We start from the raw sequence: 24,954 nt of genomic DNA, 5'->3' as shown, positions 1-24,954 counted from the left end.
CGAGATATCGCAACTTTATCACCTTCATGCAACATTTGCAAGACACATATTGTCGTACAATGGCTGAACTGCAAGATGTTTCCAGGTACTGTGCATTCATGCTCTGCATGTCGATATTTTATCGATAACTATAGTGTAAATACAGGACTTGCTTTTATGTTTTACTTGATAATGAAAACTGAAATTAAAATGTATGTAGGTACGATCATTTGTGGTGAGGTAGGTTGTTCGTATCTTTCTTAAGTTGATTCATTGGCCTCAGAAGCATAATTGACCTGGGCTCTACAGAGCCACATCTGTACATACACATATATATATATATATGTATATAAAATAGATCATCAATTGTGCCATACATGACTCAATGCATGATCAATCTCTGCTTCTGTTACATGAACTGTTTGTCATTCTGAAATTAAACAAGTGCAAATCTTGACAGGTACAGTCATGTCGGCTCACTCGTCACCATTAGTCTGTGATCGGGAAGGGCAAGTTTCATCTGCAATATATTCAACCGAAAAATTGAATGTCTCATCTTGCTGCTACAAGTTTACTTTTGTGATTATCAAGTTATTCTCTGCATATATTGGTGTTCATGCTGGTAAGTAGAAGGCCTGTTGAAACAATCAGTAAAAATGTGCCTATATCCAGCTGTTTATAATAGAAAAGTATTATTGGCTTCCGTTTGGTTTAATTTGACACTCTTCTTTTCTATTTTTCTGTGTGCAAAATATAGATTCAGGCTGTGACCTTTGGCCCACTGTAGTGTGGGATGCCTCCCTCTGAGAACAATTATCCATCAGATCTGACCTGCTGCGTTACAGCTATTACTGTCTCCTGCCGAGTGCAAATACCAGCTGAGGGCCGACGTACAAGGCTGTAATAACAGAAAGCCAAGCAGCCTGGGCCGGGCAGACCTGCTGACCACAGAGGTGGTAAGAAGGAGGGGCCGGTGAAACTGCTGCCTCAGCCAGAGACAGGCTCTATCTCTCTTTCAGATTCAAAGACTGTTTGTTTGCTGTGACGGAAATCCAAACTGGAAGAGTAACTTGCAGTGTTGGGTTTCACCAGAGGACCAGGTGAGAGACGCCATGGAGGAGGGGCGGGACGATTCCTGCAGGGCCTTTATGGAGCCCTGATCCCTCTCCCTTTCATTCCTCCTTTCAGTCCCGCATTCTTGCCTGTTTACTGCCAACCCCGGTGACTCAGGGCTGTTTTTCGGGAGGCCCCGCCGTCTCCTAGGCAGCAACCACCAGGTAGCACTCACACCACAATGGAAATACACGCTTCAACAGGGCTGCATTAGAGAAACTTCTAGTTTTGCCGACTTCACGGAAAAAGTGCTTCAGAAATCACAAAGACAAAATCCACGCTCCTACAGGCAGAACATACACACTCTCACACAGAAAGGCCCTTCAGAAGGACTCACACCGGGGCTTTGTATAATTTTCTTTTAGCAATTAATTGTCCATTCGATTTCAAGCAAACATTAGGAACTATTATAGACATTGTGCTGTTTGTGGGCGATGAATCCTTTTTCTCAGTCGTGCACCTTCCCATTAAAATGTCTGCAAGGACCTCAGCGTCATGCCAAGAGCATGTTAACATGGTGAACGTGTGCCTGCTTGTAGGCCAACGGTTACATGTCACGCCCCCACAGTGAGCTCATATGTAGACAGGTTTGTAATGCAGCCTAAAATAACATTGTTTAATCTTATATGATTGCACGTCCAGAGAGAGAGCCCTTAAATTTAAATGAGCTGCCTATACTCTTCCTGCTTTTGCTTCTGAATTCTTGATTTTCTGATTTAAAGCTTCGGCTTGCTGAAGATTAAGTTATGTAAATTTAACATTGCAGTTGTTTTATTGTCCTTTTAAGGAAATGTCCGTGTTTGAAACCCATACGCTCTTTTTTGCATTTTCCCCAGAATGAAAAACAACCGAGAGGTAATCACATTGGTGGTTCAGTGAAAACCCGACTTATTTAGGAGTCAGCGGGTCAGCACAGGGATCCCAGTCTGTCACCCGAGATCAGATTTTGAGAAGGTTTTGTTCGTGCGCTGCCGTTCTCCTCAGACAAGCACAATGTCTGGCTGTGATATTACATAATATTTATGGCAGCGGCACCTCAGCATTAGAGTGTTTAGAAACTTTTAAAAAACAGGAAATTACATGCGAGTGGCCAGAGCTTCGAGGGGAAGTGGGCTGGTTGAGGAGGGGGAATGAGAAAAGGGAGCTTCTGCAAACACCGAGAATAAACCTCCATCTTTAGCTGAACATGGGAATTTCTATTTAAATACTTAAGCCTTTTTTTAGCCGTTGCACCGACTTGAAATCCTTCCATTCTGCAATGCTCGCATGTTTTTTTTCTTCTCAACTTCTGTGAATCCTCTTTTCAGTATTGCGGCCGGGTGATGAGAAGCAGCAATGAGGGAGGGGGGAACTCGACAGTACGACGCGAAACAGTCGGCTGTGCATGATGGATTACAGATAAAACACAGATTATCTCTCCGTTTGCTGTGATGGATTATCTCACTGTGCCTGTGCAAACGATTCCTCCTGAAGGGAAGATTAAAATATGGACACGTTGCACAAAGCAGCAGGCTCTCTCATATGAAACAAACTGGTGATGTAAGTAGTGACACAGCATAGTTTGACTATCATGTCATTTGAATAAATGGTGATGAGAAAAAGTCTGCACTCCACAGTTTGTACATCTCAAGCTCGGGAATGTTCAGGAGGAGGAGAGTGAATTCTCTGTATTTTATTTCAGAGAGGGACATCATGAGAGGAGCAGGTTCGTGTCGCCTTGAGGTGAATTTTACTGCAGGGTTATAAGCTTTAAAGCTTGAAACTAAATTATGAAGCAGCAATAATCAAGTCAACTTTGTAAACCTAATAGCATTAAAATGATTAAGCAATTTTTAACATTATACTGAACGCTATTTGACATTTTGTAGTGCAGCAAGATATTCATGACTACTTTTACTCAAAGACAGAAAAAAGTCTTTATGCGAGTAGATTCCTCATTTTGGCATGAAATATAAATGACTTTAATTTTTATCATTGCTATTACAGCAGTAAAACACATTACAAAGTCATTATGAAAATCACATTTTCAGTCCTCCCATGTTGAAATATTGAGTAGACTACTTAAATTAGATTTCCCACGTTCAATCAAGTTAGGATTTGTGTTGTGCAAGTTACAGAATCTTTGAATTGATTAAAGTTTCTAAATCTTAAGAAATACAGGAGTTGCTTTCTGAGCTTCCTGGGAATGTTACTATCAATAGCCTCTTTCAGATGTGCCTGTGTTTTTTTTATATGGACATTAAGGTTATGCACATATAAGGCTAAATAATTTTCATTGCAATGTCAATATTTACAATACTTGCACTGCAAAATTAAATAAATTTATATAGCTCAATTGTGTTTCAATGCATTGGTTCATCCATGCTCTACATGAACATATGGGACTTTATGAAAGAAACTACAAGAAGAGAAAGCAACGGCAAAACGGCTGAGATACTACCAACATGCAGACAACACTATCCTGTTTGCAAAAAGGTTCCAAGTGAAGAAGCAAAACCTTTTTTGCGTTTTGTGCGTCCCTTTACACACGACGACAACTTGTTGAGTATGGCTCTCAAGGTGCAACGTTTTGAAAATGCGACAATAATAAACAAGGCAAATGCAACTTTCTATAAACACTTGTGGTCCATCGCCGTGTAGACACTGGAACCGCAGCTACTGCACATACGCATCACAGCCGGAGTAAATAGTTCTTCTGCACAATATCAACGTTCAACAACATTCTCCTGGGACTTGGTAGTTTTATAGTTGACAGTCACCGTAATAACAATGCAACTTAGTATTCTGTCCGCACGAACGTCCGTGTGCTCGCCATTTTGATGTTTATAGCGTATTGTTGTCAGCACACGTGTCGCCTGACGTGAAAGGAACTACACAATGTTTCCACAGCTTCTGTGTAAACAGACACAGTTTTAAAAATGTTGCTGTGTACTTTTCTGAAACGAAAACGCAAAAGCAATGCGTTTTCACACGAAACGTTGTGTAAGAAAGAAACGCCAAGAGATACCGAGGCTGCTAATTTACCACATGGACTGTGAATAAAGGCTAATGCTAACCTTACTTAAAGTCACATATCTTTCATGCTGCTGTCAGGAGGAGCAGCTCAAGATCACTGCAGTTAACTGGAGTTTAGTGAAAGTTAAAACAGACCTGCTCCTCAAGAAAGACAATAAATTAGGATCATTTTTAAGTGGACAGGGCAAAGAGACAGCAGCGCTGCAGCTCAACGACTGTTTCAATTTACAACGAAAGCAAAGAGGAAGAAACCACCAGAAACGTGACTTGATGTTTCAGATTAGTATTGGTTACAAGCACATTATCCAACTGTATTTTACATGTTACTTTCTAATGCGTTACTCACATCATGGCACAGAAATGAGAAAAAAAAAGCAAGAGTTCAGGCTATGTCAGCTGTTAGTGCTGTAACCTAATTAATTACACCACACTGTGTAATTGATTTACTCAAATAGGACCTTCCTCATTTCTGTCCCAATTCCGCTCATGCTTTCATGGCAGCTACATCAAAACAGTGTCTATAAAAAGTGCAAAGTTTGTCTTTCTAACCAAGTCGACCACAAGCGCATCCTTGTCAGAGGCTACATATCTTTGCAGTCCAACCTGTTGGCTGCACAAACAAACACATCAACACAGTGTGTCACTATGACTTCACCGGAAAGGACTGCAGCTGAGCTCCAACACACAAGAACTGTAACATCACCTCGAAGTGCAGAAACACTGGAAAACAGCTATATCAGCGTAAACTGGTAAGGATAGAAACCTGTCGAACAACAGCTAAACTCTGCTGCTACCATAGCAACAGTAGATTCACATTGACTGTACTTATTACGACAGGGTGCGTACTAAATCCTGCATAGCACGGCGCATTGTTCTGGATGCCTTCGATCAGAATCGAATCAGGGTGCAAAGATGTCTGAGAAACTCCCAGGCAATTAAAATCGAACAGGCTTATTCAGAGATAAAGAACCAGTTTTATACAAGGAAAAAAGTATTTTGTTTAATCGGTACAAAACATTTCCATTATCTGCACATAAAGATTGTTCATCCAGAGTTTGAGTTTGGAAAAAAATGTTGTGTGGTTACAGCTGGGGAAGGATTCAACAGGATTTCATCCTAAACGCCGTAACAAATCGAAAACTTTCCTCACAGGCTTGAGTTTCGTTGTACAAGGGGTGACTCAGAGTACAACACTGCGGGGGCATTTCTGTGTTCAATAAGGAATCTCTGAAAACTTTGGAAACAAACAAACACATGCAGCCATAAGGACATAACAGTTACAGCATAACACAAAAGTGGGTTGTAGGAAATTGATACAATAAAAAGATGTGATTCCACCTGTTTATCAGACTGTAGCTTGAGATAACAATCTATGTTAAGAAATTGAAATACAGCCCATCAATGTTGCTTTGTTCAAGGCTTAAACGTCACTGCAAAGTAACAATCGGCTGTCTGTGAGTGTGGGAGGGAATGGAAAGTTCATGATAATGGCTCACAGTAAAAGGTAAGGACTACAGTATGCGTACATGCAGCTGCTGTTGAGACACAACAGGCACAACAAATAAAAATCAATAAGCTCCCTGCTGGAAAAAGGATCGGGATATCTTTGGCATCTTTTGTAAATGGGGTCAGCACTTAGTGACAAAATAAAGCCTAACTATAGACTAAAGAAGTGGTAACAAGATGGGAACCTCCCTTTCATCGGTGTGACGTGTATTTCGATGCCTCACCCCCTCCAGGATGCTGTGGCGTCCTGAAGCCACTCCACTAATACCAGCTCTCACTGGCGTTACACATCTCAACCAACACATTACTGACTTCACCAAACCCAGCTTATCCAAACAAGGATGCTTCCTTTCCAAACACATGATTCATACTAGGGCTGCATAATATCAGGTAAACATGCAATACGAGATAAAGATACATCCTTAATTACATTATTCAGAGACTGTTTCAATGTTTACGGGCATTGATGAATAGTTCATTCAGCTCTACATGCATCTTTAACTTTCCAGGTGTATTTCAAAAAATCCTAACCTGTTGTATTATGTAAGGGGCTGTGGACCTCTGAAGGTCCGACAGCGTTGGGATCGGCTCCAGCCTGCTGCAACCCAACGCTGGACGAGTGAGATACAGAGAACATCTGAAGAAATGGATGCTTTGTCTATATTTGTTGACATAATTGACTTTCTAATAAAGGGGAAATGTTGGTTTGCATCATAAGGTTTTGAAAGGGGATCAAAATCACAGAAAATACGCTTCTTGGCTCAAAAATACAGCTGGGCATTAAACTTGAGAGTCACTGCATGACAAATGAACATTTCTTACAAAAAACATTATGATTAAAAAAAAAGATGATCAGGTACAACACATTTGAAGTGTGCATTGTAATTTACGGTTTGATTATCAACTATTAAAATGGAAAGTGGACCTGGACACGCATGAAAACAGTCAATCATGACCCCACCCACTTTAGGTCGACGATTCCCAACACTGGTGCCGGATGAATCGCTGCCCTCGTGTTTTTGCCGTCTCCTTGCCTCAACATGTCTCATTCAAACATGTGCAACACTTATTGTTTTCTGCACTTTTTCCCTGTAAAATTACAGGTATCGATAGGAAAAAGCAGATCTGTGCTGTCAAAAGTGATCGATGCTAATCTGATCTCCGCCCTCATTTTAAGATGAAAATTCAAATTCATTCCACTTTGCGTTCCAGGAACGAGCCACTGTGATATACAGCAGTTTGGCAATTTAGGCAACAGCACATACAAGACCAGTCATTTTCAAAATGGCATAATTTTTCTCCAAATCCCTGAACTTTCATGAAATTTCGAGGTAAAAAGTGAACCCTGTCATTTGAATACTTTACAGAAAACACTAATTAGACACCATCCCAGCTTGGACAGATCTCTGTGTGCTGTAAATACACCCGAGAGTGAACCACATACACACACACACACACACACACACACACACACACACACACACACACACACACACACACACACACACACACACACACACACAAAACTTCTTCATAGTGTTTCTCATCACCTTCCTGCTGTCAGATGCAGGACGGATACCACAGATGGCAGGCAGCTCGAAGACCAACAGCGGCGTGTGCAGTGATGTGGTAAATGAAGTGTTTGAGGAGTTAAGGGAACAGGAATAGGAGGGAGGACGATACGGCTGCTCTGAGAAACACTGCAGCTGACAGACAAAAGTAAATCCTGCTGGTTTACCAATCAGCTTCTCCCATAAAGTTGTCATTACCTCACATTGTTTAGCACTTAAGACTCCACGGCAGTAATCCACGGAATTACTGCTGAGGGCCGATAGAAGGAGGGAAGCCCTAGCAACATTTCACTGCAAATATTTTTTAAATATATGCTCTTGTTTAAATGGAAAAGTTCTCTTTTTCATTATCTATTTCAAACAATTTATCTTTTGCGTATTTCAGATTTGTTACACCAACTGAAATAATTCAGACCTTTTCTTTGTTGATGATGTATATATTATCTGAAAATCTAAAGTTTTGTATTTCTTTTTTTTTCGCCTGAGGCAAAAATGATCAAAAGTAAAAAAAAAAAAAAAAAAAAAAGACTTAATAATTTGGGAGATGCACCTGTTCATATGTTCCATTTTAACTCTTCTCTAACAAGTTCAAGCAAAAGGTAATTAGATTACTCACAACCAGAAAAACGTACAATGTTTTTTTTTTCATCCGTTATCCGGTTTGACATTCCTGTGTTGATGAGACGAGTGCAGGTGGCACAGCAACGTCGTGTGAAGTGATAAGAACTGAAAAGTCAACTTAAAATTGATTTAACCAGGCTCATGAGTCGCCTGGGGGTGGCACTGACACTGACAACACAAGTTGTCAGTGTCATATGTTTTTGTCATGATGCAGTAAAACCTGCCAATAAAAAGATTAAAGAGGTGGAAGCAGGTTGGAGTCTGGACACATCACCAGTCCATTGCAGGGCAAGAACAAAGACAGTTAAAGTCACACCTAGTTAGAGTCACCAGTTAACCTAGAGCAAAAGGATTTTGGACCGTGAGATGAAACTGGAGAAAATCCACATACGCAATCAAGGAAAAGATGCAAACTTTACACATGAAGGTCAAAATGGAGATCAAATTCTCCCTGTGGGGCAAAACTGCTCATCACAGATGCACTTGAGGTAAAAAAAAAATTAAATAAAAAAAAAGGTTAAAAACCTTTAAAGTACAAAGGTACGTGTTCCACATGTGACTGACATCTCCAGTAGCCAAGAGTTGAAACCAGAATCTGAAACCAGCCCTGCTGTTGGTGAAGAGGAGCCACTGAGGCAAGGCTGAATAAGCAGTATATGTAGGGGTGGGGCTTATTAACTCAAACATTTCTGTTGGACTTCCCGTGGGCTCACCACCTGCAGGAAGGTTCTTAATCGGTGCAATGTGATCTGGGTGACAGTGCTCAGACTGCCACCCCCGTGACCCGGAAACGGATAAGCGGGAGAAGATGGACGTATTTCTGTTAGATGCAGCATCGGGGCACACCCTCAACTGCATGACAACTTTCGACACAATTTTACAGGAAGAGAAAATGAGTAAATCTCTCTCTTACTTCCTATTTCTACAGAAAGCAGCACATTTGCAACCCGAAAACCTGTTCAGTCTAGGATCAAGCCTGAATACAGTGAAGAAAAAGCTTTGCAATCCGCCTGGATTCGCATTAAGGATTTTAGTTTTTTTACAAAATATATTTCTAGATCATCACATGCGTTTATCCTGTGTGTCACAGTATAGATTGCAAATGAATGGCACAGGCCTCTATTCCAGGCTTTCTGTGTTGCGGTTGCATGCTCTACCTGCATGTGCATGACGTTTTGGGGGTACTTCCTTCCACAATCAAAAAACATACATAGGAGGTGAGGTAACGTATGTCTGCGTCAACCCTGTGATGGACTGGTTACCTGTGTAGGGCGTATCCTGCCTTCTACCTTGGACAGGGCGGATATAGAAGATGTATAAACGGACCTGATCCTTGATAGCAAATACACATATCCACTTTGAGCATTGTGGTCATTACATCCGAGTATAAACTTTTGTTCTGGTCATATCAGTAGCGGCTGAATTTTAGCAATAGGGTTGATGAAATGTATACACTCTTCCATTACTATTATTGATTTTTGTAAAATATATACAAAACATGTACAGTCTCCTGATAAATTTAAAAGCTGAAGGCTAAATACTGGGACGTTGAGGAGATATATGCCGTTATTTGATTAGTAAACATTAAATAAAATGATGACTCATGTCGACGATTGACAAGTCTTCTAACCGTCGCTTCTGCTCCACTTTCACTCTGTTGTCACAGAAAAGCGGGAGGAACCCTGCTCACCTGTCGAGTCACAACCTTTCAGCCACACCCAAAAAAAGAAAAACCAACAACAACGTCACCCGTTGAAAACATCTGCTGAGTGAGTGATTTATAACCAACGCTACACGGCTGCACGTAGAGCAAAGACGTCAGGAAGAGAAAAAGAAATACGACAAACCTGGACACCATGCAAAGCAGCCGTGACACGCTGACTTCATACATTACAAAGTACCAAACGTCATCAGTGAAATCTGTGGCGAGACTGCCTGACATTGTTCGCAGTCTGCTCCGAGGAGGGAATGTGCAGTCAGCAGCATGCAAGGATTAATAAACATTAGAATCAGGCTGAGAACATGTCCAACGGCATTCCCGGCAACACTGAAGGTGCAAACGGGTCAAAACAAAAAGGAAAGAGGCAAAGGGAAAGTTTTGCAGTCAATTTTTACAAATAAATTTGAAATATTGGCCATCATTGTTGGGAATATTAATAGTTTATAAAATAGCATTGTGTCTCTGTCCACTAGGGACACAGTATTCCTGCACAGTATTAATTGAAAATGAGATATGTAACGACGTTGTCAATTCGTCCAATAGTGATATGATGTGATAAACAAAAACTATTTGATTTGAATGATTTTTCCTTGACTTTTGTTCTTAAAAAATATTGATATAATAAATGAAAATTCCACTATATTTTTATATTTTGAAAATGACCAGATTCCTGTGACAACATCCAGTCCGGCTCGATCTGCGAGTGCTGCTGCGTACCAGCATTTCACCAAGGCTCGTATGCTTTAGCCATAAATTCCTTTTCACCCACATTTTTTCTTGCTGGTCGATGTCCCGTCAACCATTACAAAACTCACAACCCTTCCTCCAAGTACGTTGTGAACTCAGTCACTCACAAATCCACAGTGACCAAGTATCTAGGACAGCAGGACTCCATCCAACTTCCAGATATACTGTGCAGACCTTTTGCCCACTTACCCGACTGGAAGCTTTACCATTAAGTTCCAGATGCCATTTCACTGAACTTCTTTTGTTGGGGGACTGTGCCATAATTCTGAGCCAACACTCAGCAACATGAAGTATGTCTGCCTGGCGGTTCCATTAGCAATAGCTTTTGTCCACAGTAATTGCTTTTACATAATCCATGCTTTTATTCTTTTAATCTGTTTCAACTGTGTTCAGTTTATTTGTATTGTCTGTATCTTTTATCTCTTTTATGTAAAGTGTGAACTGTGCACTTTTGGTCTGGTTTATTCTTTTGTACAGCACTTTGGACCACTGTGGTTGTTGTATAGTGCTTTATAAATATGGTATGGTATGGTATGGTATGGTATGGTATGGTATGGTGTCAGCAGTGCTGAACAGGTATTACTTTCTCTTTAGAAGAGATGTCTGGGAAGGAACTTTTATCATTTCTGTAATTTTACTTAATGCACAAAAAGAGACAAGAACAATTAAGAGGGTTACTTGAGGAATCAGTAATTACAGCGACCCGCACGGCATTAACAGCTCAGCTGATGTAACGTAATTCCTACTTTTGTGAAGGATATATAGTAAATCTCAAAAACAAACTGTGTAAATAACTTGAACAGCACCGCCCGAAAGAGCAGAGGAACCAACAACCATTTTGTTTTCTACCTCATTTGGACGCCATTAGGGACGAACAGGTCACTGAGCATTCAAATTAGGAGTGATAATGACCGCAGTGGGCTGTGTGAGCTTCCTGTCGCGTCGGTTGCTTCTGATGGGAACATGGAAATGAGAGCGATAACCTGCCGTTTGCATCTCTCAGCTGTCAGACCAAGGTGAAGTCACGAAGGCATGCTGATGCTCTATTGAACATCTGACGGCGGCAGTGTTATAGTAATGACAGAGCCACAATGCATTCCTGCAGTTGTCCCCATAGGTACGTTCTCACACCCTGCAGAGCACCTGTCACAAGCATTCCCATCATGCCGCGCACTTCAACGCGCACTCCCAGCATTCCTCCCCAGCAGGCTCAGATGTTCCCCACATGGAGCCCAATCCACCTGAAGTCCAGCGGGAGAAACAAACAGACGCCTCCTGGAGACAACGTGCGAGATGGATCCATCCGTGAGGAGGGCACCGGGTGCAGTCAGCATCACTTGTTTAGACGCTTTAACTTCACAGAAAAATCTCTTTACTTTTTACTGGAAATGGCTGAAAATCTCTATGAGAACTTTGTTTTACTAATAATATTTTTTGATTTGTTATTAGTTAGATACGCTATGTACTGCAGTAGGAGTGCCTCACTAATCCTGAATTAACGGAGTCCCGACACGCAGATGAAAAGGTTAAAAGTTGAAGCGGTCAGGAGAAGCAACCTGCTCATTCTCCAGTAAATAGGAGTTCTGTGAACTATTGTTGCTCATGCTAAAGTTGATAATAGGCACCATGAGCAAAGACGACACACACAGCATCCAACTGTTAGCTTTCACACAATAACAAGTAATGAGTCCAATGGAATTTCACTTACGTTAACTAACTGGGTTACATAGCCAATAACAATTATAATACATTTCTAGTGTCAAAAGAAATGACATGACAGTAACAGTACTTTAAAATGTCTTCCCAGCTCTGGCCACCAGTATTTTCTTTCTATAAATTCTACGCTCATCTTTAATAAACTTTTAAAGAAAACTGGCTTAAACCAGGTACGTCAAAGCTGGGCAGCTTGGAGACCTCCTCTCATTCAAGTAGAGCAACACTTTACTGTACTACAAGTTATTCCAAAACACTGTTATTTTCAACTAACGCATCCAAAATGACACTGCCGAGTCCCTTCTGAGGTAAAACCACCAAATAAGATGGAAAACCTGATAGCAGCAGTCTTTTCAGGAACTTCCTGCACATCACAGATGGACGATAACAGCAGAGCAGGTAAGGCGGAAAATATCCTCACCGCAGACATACATTCAGCATTATTTTTTTTTTTCTTAATCAAAATCAGAGAGCGCTGCAGGAGCACAGACTTCACTCATTCGCACCGGAACCTGTTGCCACGACAACGGAGGTTTCTGTGGCAACAGCATAAGATACCAAAGTCAACAGGGACTGAGTCACTTCCTGTCGCATGCGATCCTTCCTCTTTTCAACATGTGAGACCGCGGAGGCATCAAAAGCTTTAAGTGTGCGTGCGTGTACACACTACACACTACTTTTACATTCACGCATGATTCAAGAGGAATTGTTTCTCTGTATTAAAATTAAAAAGTACCTTTCTTTCTCCCTTGTGGTCGTGTACAACCGAAACAAATATAAAATGGTGTAAAACATGTACATTTAGTGAAAAAACTTCATAGATATACTACAGAGACACCATCACACAGACCTATAGCGTTCAATATCGACTGACATTTACAGTGAAATAACTCAATTGAGCACAAAAACATTTAATGAATGAAATATCATCCAGCATTTCAGTCAATATAGAAAGTAGCCATACATATATAACTGGTTAGATTTTTGTTTTTCCAGTGCTAAGCTTTATGAGAACACAAGAACATTTGCTGAATGACTTCAATGTCAACGTGACGCCAAATTTCAGCTCTCCAAAGAGTTTTGAGCCTTTGTTGGACTGTCAGCACAAACAAGCTGGTGAGATTCAGTACAAAAGATGTGAAACCTCATCAGAGAGCAGACTGTAATCCTTTAACTGTAACTTGAGCGTAAGACGGGATTAAACGATGGTTTCCGCCCCACTGAACTGCAGTCTGAGTGTGAGAGGCTTCGGATCAGGATGTGCGTCTGCAGATGCCGGGAACGAGTGAGACAATCTTCATCTCACATTTAATATACGAGTTTATCCGACTTGGCGGCAGCAGGCTGGAGCCGATCACAGCTGACTGGGAACAAAGGCAGGGTACAACCTGGACAGAACCACCAGGCCATTACAGGGGAAACACACAGACTGGGAGGGGAAAACAACAAAGTCGCCCACATTTACAGGAAGAACATGTGGACTCCGCTCAGAAGGGTCCCTTAGCCCCGTCCTCAAACCGGGGTTTGTCTCACTGTGAGACAAGGGTACCAACCACTACATCACCTTGTGGCCCATCGTCCAGAAGTATTTCTTGAAACTGGCAGCATAAACATGACCTGTACATGAATCAGCCATAACATTACAACCACGTGTGTCATATTGTGTTGATCCCTTTATGCTACAAAACGTCCCAGTTGAAACTGGACTACATTAGACCTCCGCAGGTCAAGTACCTGGCATACGTGGGTTTTCTCAGGGTCCTGACACAATCTGAAGGCACAAGTTAGATTCATTGGTGAGTCTAAATTAGCCATAGGTGTGATTTCTCTCTCCCTCCAGCTGTGAATTAGTAGGAGCCGCACGTGCTTCATCCAGCAGAGGGAAGCTGGAGCCGACGCAGCTGATCGGTGGGTGAATTTGTTTATTCATTAACAAATAAAACCAACTCAACAACCGTGTCTTTGGACTGTATGAGGAACTCATAATCCCTGTAGGAAAGCCACACATGCATTGGAAGAACATGCAAAGTTCTCACTGTGAGACTACAGTGGGAGCCACGACTTTTCCGTCAAACCTTTTTATTGCCCTGAAAGACCAAAAGAAATTGATAAAATGCCCCCATTCAGAAAGTTGACTTTCAATTGACACAGTCATATAAAATATCAATAAAAATAAACTGAGTTGCATAAAAAGTCGTTTGGTTTTTTTTGTTTTGTTTTTTACAAAAAGTGACAAAGATGTCATAATTTCAGTTATTATAGTTACAACTAATAACTTGTTAATATAATTTTAGTCTTTTAAATAAGCAAGAATAAATACATTTATATAGTTTTCCCTTTTCGATTGAAAAATGTTTCCTTACATTGTGTTGTATGACAATAAAGCAAAGTGCATGTATTTAATATGGAGGTGGATGAATAGTTTGTTTTTCATTATGGATTATTTCAGGGTTGTTTTCATTTAATTTGTGTTGATGTAATGGTTAGTTAATCACCAATATGGCTTAATTTACTTCAGTCCTTTCATTGTGTCCACTAACATCCACTGGTCACATGTTGAAATGCAGAGAGGATCCAGTTCAGCTGACTGGCAGCAGGCTCCATCTTTCCTCCATCCTCTTACCTTTTGGCCTCCTCAAGGTGACACAGGTACTCGTAGGCCATGTTCTGCTGCCGCCGCTCATCCATCTCCTCGGCTGTGAGTCGCTCCATGCCATCCAGGACCGCTGCAAAACCCCCCCAAGAAAGAATTGTTCAAACGAAAGCAAATGACAGCAATGACTGAGAGCGAGACCATCTTGATTTTATGCCGTTTTGGCTGAATTCACAGCGGAAACATAAATGATCAGTACTGTATATGTTGGATAAATTATCCGCAAACAGCTGTTTCTACCATGTATTCCTCTTTTCTTTTTTTTTTTGTCCTGGTTGCATAACTGGGAAAGTGTTGCCACCCAGACACAGGCCCCTCGAAAGCTCCACAGAAGAGACTTATTAGTCATCTGTGCAGCCAGTTAACATGAGCTCAGCCTGCTGCTGCTGCTGCAGGGGCCCGTCGGTGTGTATGAAGTAGTCATGCCTTTGTCTGTAAATGGCACGCTTATTCATACAATCAGAACAAAAAACAATGCAGCGGGAAGTTATGGGGCAATTCCCATGCCATTACACAAGAGTGGAGCTGCACAGCAATGCTCCCAAAAGCAGTTTTTTGTTGTTTTCTTTTTAAACAAATTATGGAACGTGGGGGCAGATGGTGGAGGGTACAAAGAGGCCTCTTTTCAGGGCCCCTGTCACATCTGAGGTGTGAAACTGGAGCCTGTATGAGGACACACACATCCTCACCAGGTAAACTGTGACTGTGGTAAAGTGAATGAGGAAAAAATACAGATATACACACACACAAACACAAGAGTTTGGTTCAAAGTGGAACAAATTCATACAACAGCCTCAAAAATGATTTAGACTTTTTTTTTTCTTGGGCGTTGGTTGTGGAGTGCAGACAGAAGAGCTCAACTCAGTCAAGGTTAATCTGCGCGGTTTAAAACATCAGAGGCAGGGGAATAACTTGTACTGTAAAAACTTTGACGCAAACTGGCACAAGCCGTTGGGTAAACTGTGGAAAACAGGCCTTTGTACTCTGCCAGGCATTGTAATGAAATAAAATAAAACGCGGAAGTCATAATTAGGCTGTAACCATGCTGTCAGAAATCAAACTCGACCTGACTTGCTGCTACGAGCTGAGAAAAGAGACATTTGGCAGGTTTGGCAGGAGTTTGCATGAGAAGCAGGCGGCGGCGGTGGAGGGGGTGAACCAGCCTGGATCTGGTGTGTAAAAGTGAGCAGGGGGTTGAAAAAAGAAAGAATAAAGTCTGAACTTACAGCCATATCTCGGCCGGAGCCCGTCTGTCTCCTCTGAAGTTGACATCCTCCCCTCTTGAGAAACGCAACTCCGCGCTCCGCTTCACTCAGAGAACAAAACTTTTACGCGCAGCCTGAACAAGTTCTGGTTCCCAAAGTCTCCGGAGCTGAAAGACGCACAGATCCGAGAAGAGAACGAAAGACGAAGAAAAAAAAAACCGGGAAGGACCTTTCGGCCCTCTTGTTCCTCCTCTGCAGTTGCAACTTTTTTTCTTCTTCAAACCTCACTGATGTCACTGGGTGTGTTCCTCCTACAATCCAGAAGTATGCGTTTCAGGAAACAGACCTGCGGGCGGGCGTTCCGCGGGCACAGCGCCTCCTGCTGTCCGCCGCGGACAGGAGGCAGAGGACAGGCCAGGAGCTGGTCAAACTGGGGCCCGGGGACCTGCCAGGGCCAAAACCGAACACATAAGAACCAGAAGGCAGACCATGGGAGCAGGGAGTGGTGTGCTCTGTGAAGGGAGCCGGATCGTGTGGAGCCCGTTGTTGTATTGATTTATTTATTTTTTTAAGTCAACCACAGGTAACTCATGGTTATCAGGGAAACTGCCACGTGTAGCAGTTATTTTACCTATTTAATTACCTTTATCTTAATAAAGCTTTTACTGTATTTATTCTTCTTTTTTATGCCTTATTGTATTTTTTTTAATAAACAATAGAAAAGACTGAGGTGAAAAGCAATCGCAGACTTATTTTTGATGATCCAGTGAAACGCTTCCTTCATTCATGTAGAACTTTATTATTCTGATGTTGGTTGCATTGAGCAAGTCTATTTTTATTTTTTTTGCAGAGGAACCTGGATCAATGAAGCACGGGAGGTTCTCTGACCAGGGGGAGCGATTCTGTGGGCGATTTGGGACACCAAATATCCAAAACTGGAGAAGCAAGAAAAGTAAATGTGGGCGTGGGCAATTTGTACATACGAACGGCTCGCAACTTAGAAGAGCTGTTCAAATGACTGACTCGTACACGAACATCACATCTTTACCGCACACGGTCAGTCAGTCAGTGTCAGATGGGCAGACCATGTTATCAAAACTGTAAGCAAGCATACCACCAAATTTAAAGTGCAACTCCTTGTTTGTACTGCACTAAGAAAAAAGATCATATAATAGAAGGAATACAATGAGATCCATGTCAAAAGAATTTCAAAATGAAATTTAGCTGGTATAAGGAGGCACAGTTGATTTTAAAGAAGAAATTAAGATGTGAGTCGCTGCGAGGTTTGACTGATGGTGGAGCCCCGCAGTGGTGGCGTGAACAACAGCAGTTCTTGATTCTGGGTTTGCGTTTGACGACAATATGCTTTATTTACATTCTTTGTTGTGTTTACTGTTTAGTCTACCAGCAACAACATGCACTGTTTGTTATTTTCTTTTCAGATTAAGGACGGACTAAACTGACTCATGATACCATGTGAAGGAACAAAGAGGTATTCCGGGATTAGCTGGAATTGTTCATGACGTTGCTCCCTGCTAGTTTTGTCTTTGATGACAGTGTTGAGGACTAACTATTAAAAAAAAAAAAAAAAAAAAAAGAAGCCAAAGCAAGACTGATATTTTGACCACCAGCTGACACAGAAGACAAATGTCACAGTGCGGTCAGAGAGAGCAGCAGCAAAAGAAGAAGTAACTTTATGTGTTGCTCAACATCTTTTTGACCAGAACATGTTGCTGCCGCCACCTGAGGCGCTGTTTTCTAATGATCAATACTGGCTGCCAAGAAAACTACCTTTTTGAGTATTTTAACGGGGACCTTTCCAGTATTTTATTTTGAAAAAATTTGATTCATTTTGAACTTTTGTAACAGAACAAACATCACAGCAAATACAAACATGACAAGTCCTTCGATACAGATGAGGTAAAGGAAGGGGGGAAAAAAAGGATATGAAAATGGTTACATAACAAAATGAATTGATTTGGCAGGAAAAAAAGCTCCTTAGAGAAGTTGCAGAATTCGCTTTGTGGGCCAGATCTCCTGTTGATTGGGAGACGATTTAAGAGCGGTGCCTAAAACAACAGCTTCTCCTCTCCTTGTAGTCAATAACTTATTGAACTTATAATATTTTTGGTAAAAAATAATTACATTTATTTGTTCTGTGACTTTTACCCAAAACTGAAGTACCAGAGAGCAACTCTAACATGCAGTGTATATAAGAACAAACCTCCTTCCTGCACTTTGTACAAAGGGGAAAAAACCCCAGAATCAAAGGTTCTGAGAGACGTTTGAGGAGAACACAGCAGCCTGTGAAGTGTCTTGTTCTGACTCTTTGATATCCTGACGCACAAAAAAAAAAAAAAAAACCCTACCAACTCCTCTTCAGACCTGAACCAGGCCTCCTCTCCAAATCCAGCCTCTAGGTCTTATTCACACATACTTGTGATTCTCTAGATGCCTGAGATATTTCGGGTGAGTAATCTGCTGTAGAGTTGGAGTGAACCGTAATACAAGAGAATCAGCAGGTGCGGTTTCTGATTGGATTTTAGAGAAAGACTATAAATAAAGTACAAGTAACCAAAGAAATGTTTAGATGGTACCGAATCCCACATTCAGCTTGCAGTTGTTGAAATGATAATAAATTAACTGCCTCTAGCGAATCATCCAGAATTTTGATTCCTTGATCATACCGAAACTGGCATGTTAGAACCTAAACCAGGAAGGAAATCCTTGTTTTTTATGTTAGGATGCATGGTTGATGGGGGATCCCATTGATTGTTAGACGTTTGATTGTGTTTATCATAAAAGGACCATCTTTAACCTCAGGTGGAACTATACGTGTTCCATTTGTGACCAGACTGATTAGAGACAAAGAGAGAACAGTGGGCAGCATCAACATGGGTCATTTTACCATTTTCAATTCATTGGTTAGACTAATAATGGGAATTGGAGCTCTCAAAGAGGTTTACTAAACTATTAAAAAATTAACAAGTTAAAGGTGACTGTAAAATGTGTCGTTAATTGACAATTTTAAAAGTTTAACCTCTTACTATTTTATAGAAATATATAATTTTCTATCTCAGTGATTTATGAGACTTCTGCACAGGCTCATGTTATTGGATTATTGCAGGAAGGGGTCCTTGTTTGAGAATATTGGTCTCAGTATGCAGTGTAGGGGTTAATATTTACTGTATGTGTTTTTATGTTTTATTGAGGACAGCAAACCAATTTCCCCGAGGGAATAACAAAGATTCCTTGGACCTTTGACCTTCACAACAAGAGCTGACCTAAGAGGCTGCAGGCTGGTAATTTACACCGTAGTGTAACAATAACGCATAAAAATCACGGACACACACTCCTTCCATTCAGTGTTCCTGCTTCTCTCTGAAAAAAAACACACACAACGAATGTCTTTGAATATCTGGAGGGTGATAGAGAAAAGGCCCAGCGAGACAGTAGCAGACGCTATCGGGACGAAAAATGTTGCATCTTCCAGGGCGAGCCAGATCAACGGTGGAAAGGTTTTATCCTTTTTTAGGCGGACATTCTTTCCAAAAACTTGTTGCCTTTGGTTTATGTCTTGTTATTCCCCTTCCAAGCTTGCAGCAGGGGACACATCAGTCTGTATGCTGTCCTCTAATCCTGGATTACACCATCACAGTTTATATGTGAACCAATATGATCTGATAAAAGATGATGCCTAACAACGGTCAAGTCAACTCTGTGCACATAGGCTGTAGCTCTTTTTCTTTTTGTTTTGTTTTTCCAATGAATGATACTTTAATGGTGATGAAGGTGATTTTATTTGGATCAGTGATATTTGAGTACAACCCCAGTGAAAGTACAAATCTTATCATAATAGAACATAGCACATCGCAGGTCATACCTGGACACAAAATTATAATACAAAATCAATGATAATACGCTAAATGATCTGAATTCAGAATTGAACAGGCTTCACATTTTAAGTTCACATCTAAAAAGAAATGATTGTAATGGTGGAACAAATAATGTTTGGAAATTAAAGTTCAAATATAGTTCAACTCCACATTCCATATCTGGCCTCCTCCACTACATGGTTGTATTCATGCAAAAAAATAAAAAATAAATATATACAGTATATATATATATATATATATATATATATAATCCTTTGTGCCCTCCCCTAAACTTGGCATCAGATCTGCACCCCTGATTAAGTGTGATAAAGGTTTCACAGACTTTCAAAATGAAAGCATCAGTCAAGAAACGCTGTACAATAAGAACTGCTTTTCAGAGCCCCCCCCCCCCCCCCCCAAAAAAAAACGTGAGTGATATATGAGTAGCTTAAAGCAAAAAACGATGTTCTGTCATTAATTCACAAAAATTACTCAAGCAGTTTCTGAGAGTCTGAGAGAACGCCACAACTTTTTTTGGGGGGAGGGGGCGGGGGGGGGGGGGGGGGGGGCAGGTCCACTGCTTCCTCATTCGCTCTGTATTGTAGAATAATCAGTAATGAAACCAATTGGCTGGTAATGTTTTTTTTTGTTTTTTTTGCACGTGTAAGAATTCCTCCTTCTTAATGTAATTAACTGATCCGAGCGCTGCTGGGTGCGTCGTGCCTCCATCCATCCATCCTGCAGACCTTCTGCGGCCTCCCGGGCGGGGCTCCGTCTCTCCGTATAAGAGAGCAGAAGGTCCGGCGGGTGGAGGGAGACTCTCTCGTGGACCAGCTGCGACCTTCTGCTCCTCCTCCAGCCTTGAACGTCTTGCCTCGTGCCCGGGACCACCGCCCACCCCCCCACCCCCGCCCTCCACCCGGCCCACCTCCAGCACCATGGACAGCTCCGGGATGCTCCGCGGGCTCCTGCTCCTCGGCCTGCTGTGCGTCCTGTGCGACGGCCAGGAGCCGCAGGACGTCTCCGCAGAGGACCTGGGAGAGCAGAGACTAGAACCAGCAGCCGACAGAGACCTGGTCAGTACCGATCCGGAGAGGCTTCAGTGAAGAGAACTCGAAGTGGTGATTCTTACAAATTTAAGGGAAATCAATCATTTGTGATTAGTATTCTATTTGGAATTAATTTGGAGAAAAAAAGGGAAATATTTCAAAATAATTAAAAAGTTGTGCAAATCTAATTTTTCTCTCATTTAAATTTCATTCTGTGCATTCCAAAAAAAAAAATTGCAGGAACCATCAAAGACACTCATGACAGTATATTTGGTTGATACTACACATTTTGCTTACTTTATCAAGACTACTGTCATACTGATAATTGTGCATGTTTATTAATCAACTTCGTCAAGTGTAGTGAGACTTCTTGTGAAACCCCCATCACATCTGTTATGCAATGAATACGAGTCCAAATCCTCAGCTCATTTTTTAACTTATTTGCTCCAATGAAAATTTCAAACTGGACTTCATGGTGACAGAAATTTAATATGAACAAGTCCAACTGCAACAGATAACAACAACTGACAAAAGGTAAAAAAAATACCTGCAGCTTTGCAGTTGGTATCGATTTGCTTCTTAACGAGGCTGCAGGTTTGATGACCTTATATCACCGATGCCATTGAGCAAGACAATGAAGGTCAAATTGCTCTTTATGTGTCATTGAGCACCTTGGTAGACGTCACCAATGGTGTGTATGGGTGAATGTGATTAACAACGTAATCGCTCAAGGCAGCAGTGGAAGAGAGCTGTAAAAGTGAAATCCCTCCACCATTATAATGAGAAGTAAAGAGGTTTTTCTACATTTTTATGTTCTATTTGCAATAACCCTTTTTAAGTTTTCCTAATTGTAGTTTTTTAATAATGAGAATTCTTCCTCTATTAAAACCACCAACCTTTTTGCAATCAATGAAATGCGATTCAAAAAAGAATTGTGGGCAGTTAGTACTTTAGGTGTCGTCTCACAATGTGTAATGTTTTCCAAAGTGATGTACAGTGTTTTCTTTTTCTCAGATTTCTTTTTCCCTTCTAATATTTGCGTTTTTATGTCATTTTCACCAACTCTCTTTATCTGCTTAAATTACCAAGCCCATCAAACTTACCAATGCAAGTCCAAACCAACACAACATTATTTTTTATATTTCCAGCTTATGTGTTATTCCAAATATGTAAACTTAGACTCAGTAAATTAAAAATGATGCATGATGCATGCAATGTTTAGTTTCAAGAGACTCGAGTTTCCACAAAGACAAGGCATTTCAAATTTAATTCAATATAGTATTTTACGGCTGAATTAAACATTTCAGTATATTTGATAGTTTAAAAACATTTAGAATCTAATTAGTGACACAAAGCAGCATAAAAATGAATTGATGGTTGGATGCCATCATACAATATGGTAAAATGTCAAAATTCAACCAGTGTGTCATTAAAAAACGATGTGAGTATATCATCATAAATCCCTTTTTCTTCACTCTAATTTTCTTCATCCTTATTTCCACTATTTGTGATTCTTTGCTGGTCAGATCGAAGCTCTGGAGAGTCTGCTGGGCAGGATGCACAGTCCCGTCTCCAACACTGAGAAGCGAGGGAGCATCCCAGTGGTAACCTCACTTCTGCTTCCTTTGATATCAGTGCAGCTCCAAGGGCGTAATTTACTTATTCTAAGACGATGCTTAGTCATGACTCCGCATTGCATGCGCCTCTCAGTCACTGTTTAATTAAACCAGTTAACACAAGATACCTGCCACTAATTAAAAGATAACAAGAAAATGCCAACAACAGTCTTTCACTCAGTGCAATTACAAACTAATCAAGAACATTGGCCAACTCCAATTGACTGAAACTGAAAAACAGCAGGAACATTTCAATCCTCCTCAGTGCAAATATATTACTCATTTGGGCCTAATTAGAGCCAATGAACACGATTTAATTATTCTACTTAAATGTGTCAAAGTGATTTATATCCCTCCCTTGTTCCCTTTTACCATCTGTTGAATAAATCACGTTGAATTGATGGAAGGAATTAAAAATAATGAATCAGCAGCAGACATTTCTAATTAACATTTTCTTCACAGTTTCTTACAGCATGTGCCAAATACCTTCAAAATAGGAATAATAATTAAGGGAAGGCTTTTTGTCACATAAAGATTACAAGTATGAGTTTGTGAGGAGGATTTATTGATGAACTGAACAGAATAAATAAATGGGGAAAAATTAAAATCCCACTATTATAGATGTCTATGGTGTCCAGAACTTAAAGGATATATCCATGTGAGTTTATCTACTTATCCAAGGGTCCTAACACATGGCATAAGACACAGTGATTAAAGAAACAGACCAAAATAATAAATAACACACCACATATCATAAAGATTTTAAAGATACAAACATCTTGGATCAAGAAGATGAATTCTCGGCAGGGATAAAACTGATGAAACATATAGTTTTCCCCACATTTATGGCAACACAAATATCAGTGTTTTATGGAATTGAGTGCTACTCTGGGATCAGTATTTATTTATTTATGCAATAAAAAGTAAATTTACATCTTCACCTTGTTCTGTTTCTCTATATGGAGAATAAGTGTAATTAAAATAATTGAAGAAAGTGAAAATAATGGAATTGTTCTAATAATTTTTTCTCCAAAATGCAGGGAAAAGTAAACATTTTACAGCTTACAGTATTGAAATGGCCAAACTTTCATGTTTTTACCAGTTTTTTATATATATATTCCACATTTTCTCTTACAGTAGTCAGAAAATTGGAAATTGGAAAGCTTCTTGTGCCACTGACCATTGGATGTGAACCAAGGAGAACTTGAAACGTGACCGCTAAATATAAAACGCCTATATTTTTCTCTCTCCCTGTGTCTTCCTCCCCTCCTCAGTGTGGGATGGGCGACCGCTGTGCCATGAAATACGGGCCTCGCATCGGGAAGCTCTGCGACTGCGGCAGAGGAGCCAACTGCAACTCTTACCTGCTCAAGTGCATCTGAAGCACCGAGGACTTTTTGCCACATCAGCAGGACCAAACACACCCCGGCACACTGCTCATCATCCATGTCCACCATTTACATTGGTTACGTGTTATTAATGCCTGAGGATAAGCATGTTTTTTTTCTTATTCGTGACTGATGGAGTGCATTGTGTTCTGTAGCATGTAAAAGTTTCATGTTTCAATAAACACATGAGTCAACATGTGGTTGAGCATTGTTTTTTTGTTTTTTTGTCACAGTTTACTCGGAGCTCTGTGGTGTATTGGGTCGAAGTTGATGCACTTTGTGTTAAACACAAGAGGATTCTGCACATTATTAATTTATTTTCTACAATGTTTAACTATAATATCAACAAGAAATGTTGTCATTTTGTACGTCGCCATCGGTTCTTGTCTGGATTAAAAATACAACGGTAATGAAATTAAAAGCATTATTGATGCCTTAACACAAACCAAACATGCTTTTAGGGCACGGCTCGGTAAAAACCCTGAAAGTCTGTTTCAAACATACTTCCTACTAAAGCCTGAATATCTCGGAATGCGTCACCTTTCATATTTTTATCAACAGCTTCCACTAAAATGTGATGTACAAATCAAACACAGCTGCTCACTTGCAAAAATGCTGTTTATCTTTCAGAACGGAGGCCATTTGAGTTCTTTCACTCTCACATTTGACTTGTTTTGCAAAGGATGTTTGCTTAATTTTTAGTTGGTTTAGCAGACAGAGGAAGTGTACTCAGCTGGATATACATTGCTGTGGAAATGGGAGCTCTTCAGTCTGTCACGTGAACAAAAACGCTTCTTGTTTGTTCAAACAAACTCCACTGATGCATTTTCAGATGATGTTTTGCCCTTTGAAAAGCATCCCCTCCTGTGAGCGGCTACATTCTGAAATTCTGCACATCTGTTATGGAGGTTTATGAGGATGCCAAAAGAAAAAAAAAGAAAGCCTTTCATAATAAAGTTGTTATGCCAGCTAACATAAATAAACACAGCTTGGGATGTATTAACCAAAATAAAACCAAAATAAGTGCATAAAAAGTGTTGACTTGTGCATGCAGAAACTGCAAAGCTTTGATATTGCTTCAGGCTGAGGAGCAGCTCAAATACTTGCACAAACACTTCCTTATCTCCAGGAGATAAAAGGCTTTCTACAGCAACCCAGATGATATTCATCTCATTTGGGCGAC

At 40.6% G+C, this 24,954-nt stretch overlaps 2 protein-coding genes across 2 annotated transcripts in view; one reads left to right on the top strand and one right to left on the bottom strand.

Moving 5' to 3' along the window:
• iqgap1 (IQ motif containing GTPase activating protein 1) overlaps positions 1-16,162 on the bottom strand; it is a 53,720-nt gene extending 37,558 nt beyond the window's left edge. Inside the window, exons 1-2 of the mRNA XM_080493207.1 lie at positions 15,865-16,162; positions 14,609-14,711 (exon numbers count right to left, since the gene is read on the bottom strand). Of these exons, the coding sequence (XP_080349333.1) occupies positions 14,609-14,711; positions 15,865-15,910 (149 nt within the window). The 5' untranslated portion in view covers positions 15,911-16,162. The remainder of the gene's footprint in view (positions 1-14,608; positions 14,712-15,864) is intronic.
• A 4,494-nt stretch (positions 16,163-20,656) lies between these two features.
• cartl (cocaine- and amphetamine-regulated transcript-like) lies at positions 20,657-23,765 on the top strand (the record flags this gene model as incomplete). Its single annotated transcript, XM_080458479.1, has 3 exons — positions 20,657-20,794; positions 22,294-22,371; positions 23,658-23,765. The coding sequence occupies 3 exons, from the start codon at positions 20,657-20,659 to the stop codon at positions 23,763-23,765; spliced, it is 324 nt and encodes a 107-aa protein (XP_080314605.1).
• Between the last annotated feature and the right edge of the window lie 1,189 nt (positions 23,766-24,954).

This window comes from Lipophrys pholis, assembly GCF_963383615.2.
Source record: "Lipophrys pholis genome assembly, chromosome: 2".
Lineage (NCBI taxonomy): Eukaryota > Metazoa > Chordata > Actinopteri > Blenniiformes > Blenniidae > Lipophrys > Lipophrys pholis.
This window is presented reverse-complemented; position numbering and strand designations above follow the sequence as displayed.